Source organism: Manihot esculenta, chromosome 13, assembly GCF_001659605.2.
Source record: "Manihot esculenta cultivar AM560-2 chromosome 13, M.esculenta_v8, whole genome shotgun sequence".
Lineage (NCBI taxonomy): Eukaryota > Viridiplantae > Streptophyta > Magnoliopsida > Malpighiales > Euphorbiaceae > Manihot > Manihot esculenta.
Window position 1 is genome coordinate 16,263,057 of NC_035173.2, and position 13,905 is coordinate 16,276,961.

Genomic DNA, 13,905 nt, shown 5'->3' on the forward strand with positions numbered 1-13,905 from the left:
ACCTATATTATCACACCATAAATTAGGGACTGTTGAAGACATGCACCCTATGTCTTGTAGCAGCGATTGAATCCAGGTAAGCTCAGTTACTGCTAGCCCTATTGCACGATACTCAGCCTCAGTAGAGGATTTAGCTACTGTTTGTTGTTTCTTCGAGCTCCAGGATACTAAATTTTTGCCCATGAAAATAGCATAGCTTGAAGTAGATTTTCGGTCATCCACACAACTGGCCCAATCAGCATCAGTATACACATTTAGATGTGTATTGAGAGACTTAGAGAAAAACAGTCCATAATTTGATGTTCCCTTCAGATATCGAAGAATCCATTTGACTAGCACCCAATTGTCGGTTGTAGGAGCATGCATGAACTGTGAAGCTCTATGAACAGAGTAAGTGACTTCCGGTCGTGTCAAACTCAGGTATTGCAGTCCTCCAACAATGCTCCTATACAACGTAGGATCTTCAAACAAAGGACCATGATTGGTAGCTTTCTCTTTGGTACTCGCCAGTGTTGTGAGCCCTTTGCAATCTGGCATTCGTGCTTTAGAAAGCAAATCTAATATGTATTTTTGTTGGGTAAGCATCAAACCATCAGATAACCAGTGTGCCTCCATCCCAAGAAAATAATCAAGACGCCCCAAGTCTTTGAGTGCAAATTCAGATTGCAAGGAGCTAATAATATGATGGATATAATCAGCATCAGATCCTGTCATGATTATATCATCGACATAGACAAGCACATAAATTGTAACTCCATTTTTGGCGAATAGGAACAAGGAGGAATCAGCAGCTGACATACGAAAACCAAGAGAAGTGAAGGCAATAAAAAGTTTCTTGTACCATTGTCTAGGAGCCTGACGTAGACCATAAAGAGATCGACGCAAACGGCAAACATGATCAGACTTTGTTTCATCACGAAATCCTGGTGGCTGCTCCATGAAGACTGCTATATCAAGATCGCCATGTAAGAAGGCATTGGAGACATCCAGTTGTTGAACAAGCCATCCGTTTGAAATTGCAATAGAAAGAATTATTCGAACAGTTGTTGGTTTAATGACAGGGGAAAACGTATCAACAAAATCAATACCAGGGCGTTGATGAAACCCCTTTGCGACAAGCCTTGCTTTGTAGCGATCAACAGAACCATCTACCTTCTGTTTGATTCAAAATACCCACTTACAACCCACAATATTTTGAGCTTGATGCCTAGGAACAAGATCCCAAGTGCGAGTTTGAATAAGAGCAGTCAATTCATTTTGCATAGCCTCCCTCCAATGGCTGTGTTTGACGGCCTGTGAATGACAGGTAGGTACAAGAGATAAGATACTCACATTATGGGATTGAGGAGTCCATGGCTGCCTTGGTTTTAATGAGCCAGTTTGCTGCCTAGTAACCATGTGATGCAATGTGGGTGGAGCAACAGGTACAATAGCAGGGTTTTGATCTGTAGGAGTTGATGTTTGAGAAGGTACAGTTGGGCTGTCAAATCTTGTTGCCAAGGGAACTGGACTCAATGAAACGGTACGATTTGTGGACTGACTTGAGGTGGCAATGTCATCCGGTTGAACTATAGTATCAGACTGAACCGTATTAGAATGAACCGCCAAAGAGAGATTTTGGCATGCTGGTTCGATTTGCTGGATGGGGCTGCTGTCATTTTGAGTGGGTAACGCTGCTATTGTGGAATTAGTGGGAGCAGCTCCAAGAATTCCATCAGAACAGGATATAAACGGAACAGGGGGCAGCGGAACCGACGTCGGACCCTGTGACATACAAGATCATCAAAACCGACGTCGCTTAATAATAGCGCATAAAGATCATCAAAAGATATTGGTGCATGTCGTGACTCAATATTGCGAGTAAAGGGTTGATACTCAGATCCCAAGCCAGCAAGCACGTCGCATACAAGATTTTCATCAGAGATCAAATGATCAAAAGCGCTCAATTGATCTGCGATAGACCGTGCTTTCTTCATATAATTATCAATATTGTCATTGCCCTTGTTAAGGTGTTTCAATTCCTTCCTTAACTGCTGAATTTTGGTCTTAGCTCCTTTGGAATAAATCGTATAGAGTTTATCCCATGCTTCCTTTGCACTAGAACAATGAATAATCTGAGTTAGAATATTTTCAGATACAGAGCTATTAATCCAGCTCTTCACAATTTGGTCTCTGGAGAACCAATCAGAATATTCGGGATTCAATCCATCATCTGCCAATTGTTTGGGTGGCGGTGAAATTGATCCATCAACATGTGATGCCAGCTTATATCCGTAAAGAAGCGGCATAATCTGGGCTTCCCATAAAAGTTAATTGGAGGAGGTAAGTTTCACGGTAATAAACTGAGAGATATTAGGGATCTGAACTGAAGACTGTATAGGAGAAGAAACAGAGGAGACAGAAGAGACAGAAGAGGCAGAAGCAGGAGATTTTGAGGCAAGATCAGCCATTGAAAGCAGAAAAAGAGATGAGAAAAAGAACAAGAGAGAATAACGATCACTTTAGCACAGAAGCTCTGATACCATATAGAAGTCTACTGTATATGGAAAACTCAAATTGAGTTTGTTTTCTGTATTGTATTAACTATATATAGAGTATAAGTTACAGCTGTCTTTGTTACAAGTGATAGTCTTTGTTACAAGTGATAAACATAAATACAAAAAATTATAAAGTATAACAGAAACAGTTAGCTTAACCTTATCAAACACATGTCGCGGAGTGGAAGGAATCCATTCCTAAAGGAGTCGGTTCCTTGCATTTAATGTATGCCACATAAAAATACACTTTCTCGATGGAATATCCATAGGTTGGCTAAAAATACACTAAAAACAGAACTCTTGACAATCAAGAAAAGATAATGAATCAATCGACAAGTCTAAGAGAGACCAACAAGATCTTGCAAAATGATAGCTAACCAACACATGCAACAAATCCTCATTTGCCTGACACAACAAACAATGCACATCAAGTGGGATACCCCTATGTTGAAGACGATCCCGTATGGGAAGTAAATTATGTGTGATGCACCATAAAAAAATTTTAAATTTAGGAGGTACATTAAGTTGCCATAAACCTCACCAATCAACATATATGCTCCATATTAAATTGGATGATTGCAAAGACAAAGCCACCTTATATCCTGATTTGATTGAGTAAAGCGTATTACAATTAAAATGCCATAACATCATCCACATCAAATCTAGCAATTGGATTATACTGAAATTTTTGTACATTTGAAAGTAAAAAAAATACACGATAGTGGATAATTCCAACACCTCCCCTGCTGATCAACTAAATTATGAACTGCTAAATCAAGAAAACCCGAGACAGGAGGTGAAGAAATTAATAAACCATCATCATAAGGCAACCATGGATCCTTTCAAACATGAACACTCTTACCATCTCCAATATGCCAATGTAAACCACGTAATAATGGTTGAGCAACAAACAAACTCTTCCATGTATAACTAGAATTATACCCAATGCGAGCATTAAGAAAATTCTCATGCGGATAATATTTAGTTTTGAATACACGAGCAAATAAAGAATGGTTGTCTAAAGACAACTACCAACCTTGCTTGGCCAATAATGCTAAATTAAAGCAATACAAATCTCAAAAGCCTATACCTCCAGAAGATTTTGATCCATATATACAATCCCATGAAAGCCAGTGTATCCTTCAAGTTCCATCCTATCTCGAACCTAAAAAAAAAAGAATTCATTATTTTTTGTGATTCATCACCTATACTCTTAGGGATCATAAATACACTTATACAATATTGTGGAATAGATTGTGCCACTGGCTTTAAAAATTCTCCTTTCCTGCTTTGCTTAAAAATCGACCTCTCCAATTATGTAACCTTTGCCAGATTATATCTTTCAAGAAAGAAAAAACTTGTCTCTTATTATGACCAATTAAAGAATAAAGTCCAAGGTATTTGCTATGATCCAAAGGAACATAAACTGATAATTCGGCCATGATATATTCCCTTAACTAAGAGGAAACATTAAAACTGAAATAAATACCATAATTATGAAAGTTGACCGCCTGTCTTGAAGCTTGCTCATATACTGACAAAATATTTTTAATAAATGTACACTCCCTCTATGTAGCCTTAAAGAACATAAATGAATCATTAGCGAAAAATAAATGTGAGATACTCGGACCATTTCAACAACACAACAACCATGAATATCACTAGTGGCTTCAGCACGCAAAAGCTCATAGGATAAATAAATATGGAGACAATGGACCTCCTTGTCTCAAACCCTACTGTGGAACAATCAGTCCCACCTCCATCCCATTTACAGAAGCATGATATGAGACAGTTATGACACAAAGCATAATCAGATCCACCCATTCCAATGCAAAGCCCATCTGAAGCATAATTTGTCGCAAACAAGTCCAGTCCACTCTATCATATGCCTTACTAATATCAATTTTTAATGCAAATTCACTATTATTACCTCTTGTTTTGCGATGCATATAATGTATAATTTCAAAGGCAACAAGCACATTATCCGTAATCATCCTACCTAGGACAAAAGCAGACTGATATATAGATATAATCTGAGATAGCATGGTTTTTAATCTATTAGCAAGAACATTTGAAATTATTTTATACAAGACATTGCACAACAAAATAGGTCAAAAATCCTTAACAAAAGCAAAATTGTCACATTTTGGTATCAACACAATCATTGTATCATTTAAAGCAATCAGAAACTGACTTGTCGTGATCCACTGGAAACATTGTGCAACCAAAAGAGACCAAAATTGGTGATAAAAAGCTAGATTCAAACCATCAAGTTCAGGTGCTTTATCAAGATGCATCTGCTTGAGAGCCTGTGTAAACTCAACCAAGGTAAAAGGAGCCAACTGAGATGTGTTATTCTCTCCTGATACACAAGGTTTAACCTAACGAATAACATTATCACAATCACTATTACTTGTAAAAAATAAATTCTGAAAATATGATATAACAAGAGAATTAATGTCATTTGGTTCAGAATGCTAGTTACCGTCATTGTCTTACAAATTGGTTATGTGATTTCTCTATGTCGTAGGGTAGCATGCAAATGAAAAAATCTTGTATTAGTATCACCTTCTTGCAACCACATCAATTTGGATCACTATTTCGAGAGTATCTCTTCTTGCTTCAACACTTCATTCAATTCCTTTCGAATATTTGCTATTAATGGGCCAACAGTATCATGTAAAGAGTGATGAAGACACAATAATTGTCCTCTAAGTGTATATATTTGCTACTTGAACTGATGAGAAACACCCTTACTCCACTGTAGGATATCATTAGCAGGCCTGAATACGGTCCAATAGAGGAGCAGTTCCATTGGATAGCTAGCTTGATTGAACCACATCTTTCAAACTAGGCTCTTGCAGCCAAACATTCTCAAACTTAAAACGTTTATGAACAATAACAGACACATGATCATGAAATCAGAGAAGAAGGGGGGAGTGATCTGAAACACTACTAACCAAATTGTTCAAATCGCTGATTAGGAAATAAATTCAACCGGCCATCAATAACCATTGCACGATCCAGCCTTTCAAAAATAGCATGCTCAGTTCCACATCCACATTATCATGTGAAAGAAAACCCATGTAAAGTCAAATAAGATGATTGACAATCCTCAACTGCACTTCGAAAAACATTTATTAACACTTATGGTTGAGGATTTCCATCCAATTTTTCATCAACATGCAGAATGTCATTATTATAATCTCCAATACATAACCATGGAAGAGAAGACAAACGAGAGAGTGCTCGAAGACAATTCCAAGATACAACATGTTTTGCACGTACTGAGCAGCCATTAAATGCCACCTTTTACCCATTGGATAATCAACTTGCATGTCAATATGGTATTGAGAAAATCCCATAACCATAGCATTAGCAGAACCATGCCAAGATATTACTAGACTCGCACTCCTATCAACACTGTCAACAGCAAGACAATTAGAAAAACCCAATCGAACCTTAAGCTCATTAATCTAGCGACCATGAACTAGCATTTTAATTAAAAATAGAAAATTTGGCTTATTATTTTTAACAATCTCTGTAAGAGCCAACACTGCTCGAGGGTTGCCAAGCCCTTAGCAATTTCAACATAAGGTTTTCATGGTTGTCGACAGGCCTGTTCAACAAGTCCCACCATTAACTGATATTGAAGAGGAGCAAGTCCTCAGTAACCATTTCAAAAACAGAAGGTTCATCCCATACTATGGGTTCATGTATTGATTCCATACCATTTAGAACATATCGTTGGCACTTATTGATATCCATTAAATCCATAGTAGCATTTTCAGGAGATTGAATCCATAGTAGTAAAGACAGAAGGAGAAACAAGAGAACCATCAGGAAAATATGGCCCAAACACTAGTGGACGATGTAGCACTTGCATGGATATGCCATGCATCATAGCAGTTATGAGCTCAATAACTGAAACATCATATTCATATGGAACTGTACTCTCCTGTAGGAAACCACCACCATCATCATAATATAACCACCGACAACCACTTTCCATAGTTAGTGGACGAATGGTCGCACGCAACCAAGAACCCCATCCTAGTACCACCGCTAGAGAAGTGTGGAAAAGAAGATCACAAAACTAATTAGAATGGCCCAATCTACCACAAAGAAAATAGAAAAGGTATATCTTTCATACTTAAAGTGGACTTGGACCATAAATCCATCTGGTCGATGGAGTTTTTTCCAACATTTTAGAGGTAGACGTACATCTATGTGAACCCTTAGCCTCATATAGGATCTCCATTTAGATGCTGAAAAACTATGATCAACCAAGAGAAACTCACTAAGGAAAGAATCCAGTTATTTACCAACAGTCTTAGAGTGAAACCCAATTAGTAAATTATGAATCTGAATTTAGAAGTCAACCCAATATAAAGGAACTTAAACTAGCAAATCACCCATAGACAATTTGTGAAAAAGGAGAAGATGGTTATTAAAAGACCAAGGCCCCATCTAACACACATAAATTAATAGGGTGAAAGAAATGAAATAAGAACAAATTCAGTTGCATTTCCTTAATGCTTATACCCCTTCCCGAATGCCACAAAGATGCCATTATATTTCGCATAGCACCATAATTAATTGTACGATTAGTGAGCAATTTTTCAAAGAGAGATAACTCATACTCAGGAATGGCCACAGAATGATCTAAACATTCTAAAATCAATTCATCATCTTCTTTTTTAGTTCGTGCAAGATTAGTCATGAAATATTCCATCAAAATAACTAAAGAAAACTAGTCATAAATATAGAGAAAAAAGATTCAAAAAACAAAACTTGTCATCCAAATAAGACAGAACTTATCATTCAAACAAGACAGAGATCACAATCATAAATTCTTTTAGATTTGTATAGTGCATCATTATATTTGGAACTGATTTATATTCAAAATTTTATACCAAGACTAATGCATACTTATTACCTAAACCCTTTAATATAAAAAAATTAATTAAATATACTATTTTATTGTAGTATTTATAATTTTTTATATATTCTAATTTAAAATATAAATTAAAAATTTTATAGAAAATTTAAAATTTTAAAATAAAAAATATATATGTTATTAATTAAAAGTATAAAATTAAGCGATTTCAACTATTATTCAAGTAATAATAATAATAATATTTGAGACAATTTATGAGTAGTTAAAATAAATTTTAATTGAATTTAGGTTTTATTAATATATAAAATGGCCTTTGTTAATGTTTTAAAATTCCTCTTCATTAGGAATCGAATAACAGTTTAAAAAATCAATTTATTAATTCATCTGCTTATTTTTAGTTGTTAGCGTGAAAAAAAAAGTACAAAAGAAATAATTAATTAGTATATTTTATTAAAATTTTAAAAATATTTTAATATATTTTTTAAATTAAAAAATCAGCTATTAATAAAATCTAGTCAATAGATTAAATAATAAATACTTAAAAATTAAAGCTAATGAAAAAGTGAGTTGATAAATTTTTTAAAATATTAAAAATAATTTAATGTACTTTTTAAAATTAAAAAATCAATAAATAAATTTCTCCTTACCACACAAATTAAATAATAATTTTTCCATCAAAATATTTGAGTTTTTGGGACAACAAAGAGGTGATGCGGCAATTGGGAGTGCCTCTTCTTCGAGCATCAATTCCCGATTCAAAAAAAAAATTATAATAATTTACTTAAAATACTTTAGATGATCATATTTTTTTTCACATATTAATATTTAAATGACATAAAAATTAGTAAGTGTCCATATAAAAAATAATAATAAATGCTACAAATAATTTATAATAAAAAATTTCCTAAAATAAAAGGTAATCTGTAATTTGCCAATTAAATACCAAAAATGAGAATTAAATTCAGCACAATAAATTTAGTTACTGGCCGAGCCAAATTTAGCGACGTAAAAGGCATAAAAGAACAAATGTTAGTAGCAATTATCTTTTTAAGTGGATATTTAATACTTTCTATTTTATTAATTAAAAAATATAATAAATATTTTTTTTATCTAATAAAATGGAGACTGTTATATGATCGCCCAAAAAAAAAATATTCCTAAGATTTTTTTTTTTAAAAAAAAAGGGAGATGGTATCTAAAATTAAGCTAGAAGGGGGCCTCCGTACAAATTCTGAAAATAGTACATAAATCCGTATACTTGCATTGAAGCCACTAAAATCACATACGGATCGGATCCACTGTTATTATAATAATAATTGATAAACTATGATCTATAGAACAATAATAATAATAAGTTTAAACAAATCCAGTTGGAGCTGTATTAAATCCATGGACAGCTGGGGTAGAATTAATTAGTTCATGTAAAATAAAATAAAAAAATTGAATTAATTGGCGTAGGAAAAATAATTAATTAGAAAAAGCTCATTAATTTGATTCGGATCTGTGCTTCATAAGTTGATTAGTTTTATTATGGAAATTGAATAATCAAACATTTTTTTAATATTGAGCTAGGTTTCCAATAAGATGAAAAATAATGGGAAATCAACTAGAGATATTCACTAATCCTTTTCCTTTTTTTTTTCTTATTTTTTTATAATAAACTATAAGTGAATAATTTGAGGATTTGAGTGTTTATATAATGACCAAAGGGTGTTAATTAAATTAAAATTTATATTATTTTCACAGAAGGCTTTTAAATTGATAGATAAAATATAAATATTAAAATATTAAATTTCAAAAATAAAAGAAACAATTAATTTTAATATACTTAATTGACGTAAAGGTAATTATTTCATAAATAAATGAAGTGTGTCCTTTTGCGTAGCTAGAAGGGAAATAATAATGTGCATGGTGAAGAGCACGTGCAATGCACATTGTACATGAAAAAAAGACAAATGTAATAAATTGATTTTTCATAAAGATGGAAAATCATGAAATTAGGTATCTTCCCCTAATGCACCAATTTGGAGGGATTTTTTTTTTTTTTTTTGGATTAAAGGAAAATAAAATAGGAAGGAATATAAGAGTCAAAAAATTAATAAATTAAAATTATTATTTATTTTTTCTTTCTTAATTACAGATATAAAGATTAAAATAAATATTTTATTATTTAAAAAGTAACAGAACTTAGGAATATATATCATTTAAAAGAGTGAGAGAGAGACTGAGAACAAATGAAGCAGTCTGAGGAAAGGGCCAAAAGAGCTCTCAACTTGGTCACTGTCATTGAAGTCACAGATGCAGCAGCTCTTTCTTTCTTTCTTTTTCTTTTTTTTCTTAAAGGATTTTATACAATCTGAAATTCTGAATCCAAAAGCTCTTATTGTAGCCAGAAAACTAAAGAATCAAAAACTCATAACAAATTAAAACTGTGTATTTACACATTAAGAAAGTTAAAACAGCCCTTTTATGTATAAAACAACAGAGTTTGCAGGAGAGGGTGCATCATGATACATACATCAAATGGTACAGAGATACAAAGACAAAAAGTTCTTTTTATGCCATTTTTCAAGTGGTAAAAAGAAGAGGGAAAATTTTCTTCTTCTTCTTCTTCTTTTTTCTCCTTTCAAAGAATTAATTCACTGGAAAATTTCATTCGGCTTCTTTCTTCTTTTCTTTTTTACCTACTGCTTGCCTAGTTCAGGGTCTTCTTTTATGCTCATCTCTACCATTTGAAAGCCTCCATCTTCGTTGGCAATGGTGGAATGTGAGTCAAGGCCTGACCCTGCTTGTATTTCTTTGAACATAGCCATAACTTGGATCATAGTGGGTCGTCTCCATGGCCGATCATCCAAGCAAGCGCAGGCCACCTCTAAGTGTCGTAGAAGCTCAATCTTTAGATTCGGATCTTCTTTCAAAAGTACTGGATCAAAAACATCTGTTATTTTTAATTTTGCATGCTGCTTTACCCACCCCACAAGATTGTTGTCACCAAAATCCGCTGAATCTGTTGGTCTCTTTCCTGTTAGCAACTCCAGCAAAACTACACCGTAACTGTAAACATCACCTTTTGTAGAACATCTAAAGCTCTGATAATATTCAGGAGGAACATAACCAGGCGTGCCAGCCAATGTGCTAACACTCAAATGTGTATCCACTGCATTCATGAGCCTTGCCATTCCAAAATCAGACACTCTGGCCTCCAAGTTCTCATCTAGCAATACATTGCTTGATTTCATGTCTCTGTGAATGATATGCGGTATGCAATTATGATGAAGAAAAGCCAAGCCCCTGGCAGCTCCAATGGCTATCTTTCTCCTGGCAGCCCAGTTCCACTTGATCCCAGCTTTCTTTGGGTCGTGTAGAACGTCTTCTAGGCTTCCGTACTTCATGTACTCGTACACCAATAGCCGCTCTTCTCCGACCTTGCAGTATCCAAGAAGAGGAACAAGGTTCCGGTGCTTGATTTTCCCAATGGTTTCCATTTCAGCAGTGAATTCCCTATCACCCTGTCCGCTGATATGTATCAGTTTCTTGATGGCTACTGTGCTTCCATCTTTCAGTTGGGCCTTGTATACATCACCAAAACCTCCAGAGCCTATAAGGCTGTCGTTGTGGAAGCCATTTGTAGCTTCAAGAAGATCAGCAAAAGTTAGATTCCGCAGAGGCTTCTCAAATGTGGAAAGGTTGATGCTCAAAGCTTCACGTGCTCCAGTTAGCTTCCAGCCAGTATTAGCTGTTCCGGAGTTTGAATGGTTACTGATATAGATGTCAAGGACCGAGTCTTTCTTTTTCCTTCTTTTATTTGCCTCTACCGCAATTATAATCAAAGCAAAGATGCAGAAAAGTGAGAATAATGAGAGTCCCATTGCCACGCTCCCTGCTAGAGATGCTTGTCTCCTATGAGATTTCTGAAGCTGAGAATTTGCACTTGTGTCTGATCCTGATCCACATTTAGGAAGCGGTATCCCACAGAGGCCTGAATTATTGGCAAAGCTGGCAGCTTGGAATGTTTCAAACTGACCCATTTCAGGAATCATTCCTGAAAGATCATTATTGGACATATCAATCTCTGTAAGCAATGAAAGGCGAGTCATGGACTGTGGAATCATCCCTTTCAGCTTGTTGTTAGAGAGATTAAGAATGTTAAGACCATCCAAGTTCCCAAGCTCCTCTGGAATATTGCCAGAAATATTATTATGGCCCAAATTCAAGATATAAAGATATGCCATTGTTCCAACCTCCCTTGGAATGCTACCTGACAATATGTTGTAAGAAAGATCAAGAAAGATCATTGAACCATTATCATTGAATGTGGGCTGCGTGTGACCTCCATATACTCTTGTGAAATCACAGGGGTCCCTGGTGGAGATCCTATCCAAATTTTCCGGCCTAATTCCAGCAAACTCCAGCAAATTGCCTTCTCCATGGCACCGTTCGCTCTTCTTATTCTTAAGATACACATATCTCTTTCCAGTAATAAAATTTACGGCAACTTTGCCAGACTGTTTGAATAGCTCAGGTGGGATTGTGCCATTCAAGAAATTGGTATTAAGATCCAACCAAATCAAGCTGCCACAGTCACCAAGCTCCAGCGGAATTCTGCCATAAAATGAGTTGTTGCTCAGTTTAAGAATGGCAAGACTTGAAAGCTTTCCAATTGATGCTGGAATCTCACCATTCAACCGATTGTTAGACAATGAGATCCAGTTCAGCTTCGTGCAGTTGCTTATACTAGAGGGTATAACTCCGGTCAGCTCATTGAAGTCTAAAATCAAAGTCTCTAATGTTTGTATGTTCATTATCTCTTGGGGGATATCTCCATGGAGCTGATTGAACCACAGCTTCAAATCCCGAAGCTTGTGAAGCGAACCCAAGCTGGAAGGAATCACACCCGTAAGGTAATTGAAGCTCAAATGAAGTGAAGTAAGTTGAGAACAGTTGCTCAGACTAGCAGGAATAGACCCAGTAAACAAATTGTTTTGAAGAAACAGTTCTTTCAAGTTGTTACTTGGATCTTGGCACAAATTAGCAGGGATTGGCCCAGAAAAATTATTAGAACTCAGATCTAAGGACTCCAAACTGGTGAGCTTTGACAAAGAATCAGGCAAACCACCATTGAATTCATTATATGAAAAATCAATATCCTTCAAGCTACTCATTTTCAAGAGAGTATCAATAGGCAATTCACCAGTGAAGTTGTTGCTAGATATATCAAAAGATTCCAATGAAGTGCAAGCAGCAAAACTACTAGGGACAAAACCAGTAAGATTATTTGAGGACAGATCAAGCTGAACAAGACCTGGACAAGCTTTCATGAGATGAAGAGGAATCCCTCCTTGAAAGTGGTTGCCTCCAAGATAAAGAAACTGCAAATTCCCAGTTGGAAGCACCGGAATCGGACCCGAAAACTGGTTGCTGGACACATTCAAGAAGTTGAGCTTAGAACAAGCAGCAATTGCATGAGCAAGATCGCCATAAAACTTATTGGAAGAGATATCAAGATGCTCCAAAGCTAAACAATCACCAAATGAGGGGATGATCACAGAGAAATTATTTGAAGAAACATCCAGAAACTGTAGATTCTTGCAACCGGAGACATCCATCATTCCACTAGCTTTATTTCCCCTCAAAGACAAAGTCTGCAACTCATTGCAGCCTCCAGATAAAATAAACGGCACCACGTCTGAGCCTGAAATCTTATTGAAAGAAAGATCAAGAGACTCCAAGCTGAGCTTCAACCCACTGGATTTCTCCTTGATAGAAAAATCAAGGGAGTTGGAAGAAAGATTCAAGAATTTCAATGATGCACATGAACCCAAATTCGCAATATCAGGGATAGGACCTGACAGAACATTTTGTGATAGATCTAAGCTGCTCAAAACTGAACTGCACTTAGATCCAGAAGGAAAAGAAATGGGGCCAGAAATGTTGGTTGCTTTCAAAGAAAGGCTCTCAAGATTGTCAAGAGTCAAAAGAAATGCAGCCACCGTTCGAAAATCAGTGCTCAAAAGAACAGAAGAGAGGTCTAGAGAAGAGACTCTGTTTGTTTCTTGGCATTTTACACCAGAGAAGCTACATGGGTTTTGGTTAGGGAGCCAAGTCGGGAGGCTATCTTGGTTGGCTAGAGCGTCCTTAAAGCTGATAAGATTTTGGGCATCTTTGTTTGCTGAGATAAAAGGTGGTGCTAGTACTGGCGAAGCTTGTAGCCGTAGTTGAAGAGAGATAAAGGTGAAAGAGATAAGCAAAAGAGAGAAGTGGGTTTTCATTTTTCTCTTAATGGGTATTCAGAAAGAGAGAGAAACGATGGTGTTTAGGGTTTCAGAGATGCCATTAGAGGAAATGCTCCAAGCTCTCTGAGTCTGAACTCGGCTTTTAGAGAGAGAAAGCTGTTTTAATTTAATTTAATTTTTTTTTTTTTTCTTTCTACAGAGAGGAGAAGAAGGAGAAGAAATCAGTCAAAAGATG

The 13,905-nt window shown here is 35.7% G+C and overlaps 1 protein-coding gene across 1 annotated transcript; it reads right to left on the bottom strand.

The window, feature by feature from the left end:
- Nucleotides 1-9,850: 9,850 nt before the first annotated feature.
- On the bottom strand, nucleotides 9,851-13,905 carry LOC110630072 (protein BRASSINOSTEROID INSENSITIVE 1). The gene has a single exon (XM_021777385.2). It carries the CDS (start codon nucleotides 13,704-13,706, stop codon nucleotides 10,122-10,124), a length of 3,585 nt encoding a protein of 1,194 aa, XP_021633077.1. The 5' UTR covers nucleotides 13,707-13,905; the 3' UTR covers nucleotides 9,851-10,121.

What these genes read in the sequence shown, in the direction of transcription:
- LOC110630072 (XM_021777385.2), bottom strand. Translation starts at nt 13,706, where the DNA reads ATGAAAACCCACTTCTCTCTTTTGCTTATCTCTTTCACCTTTATCTCT.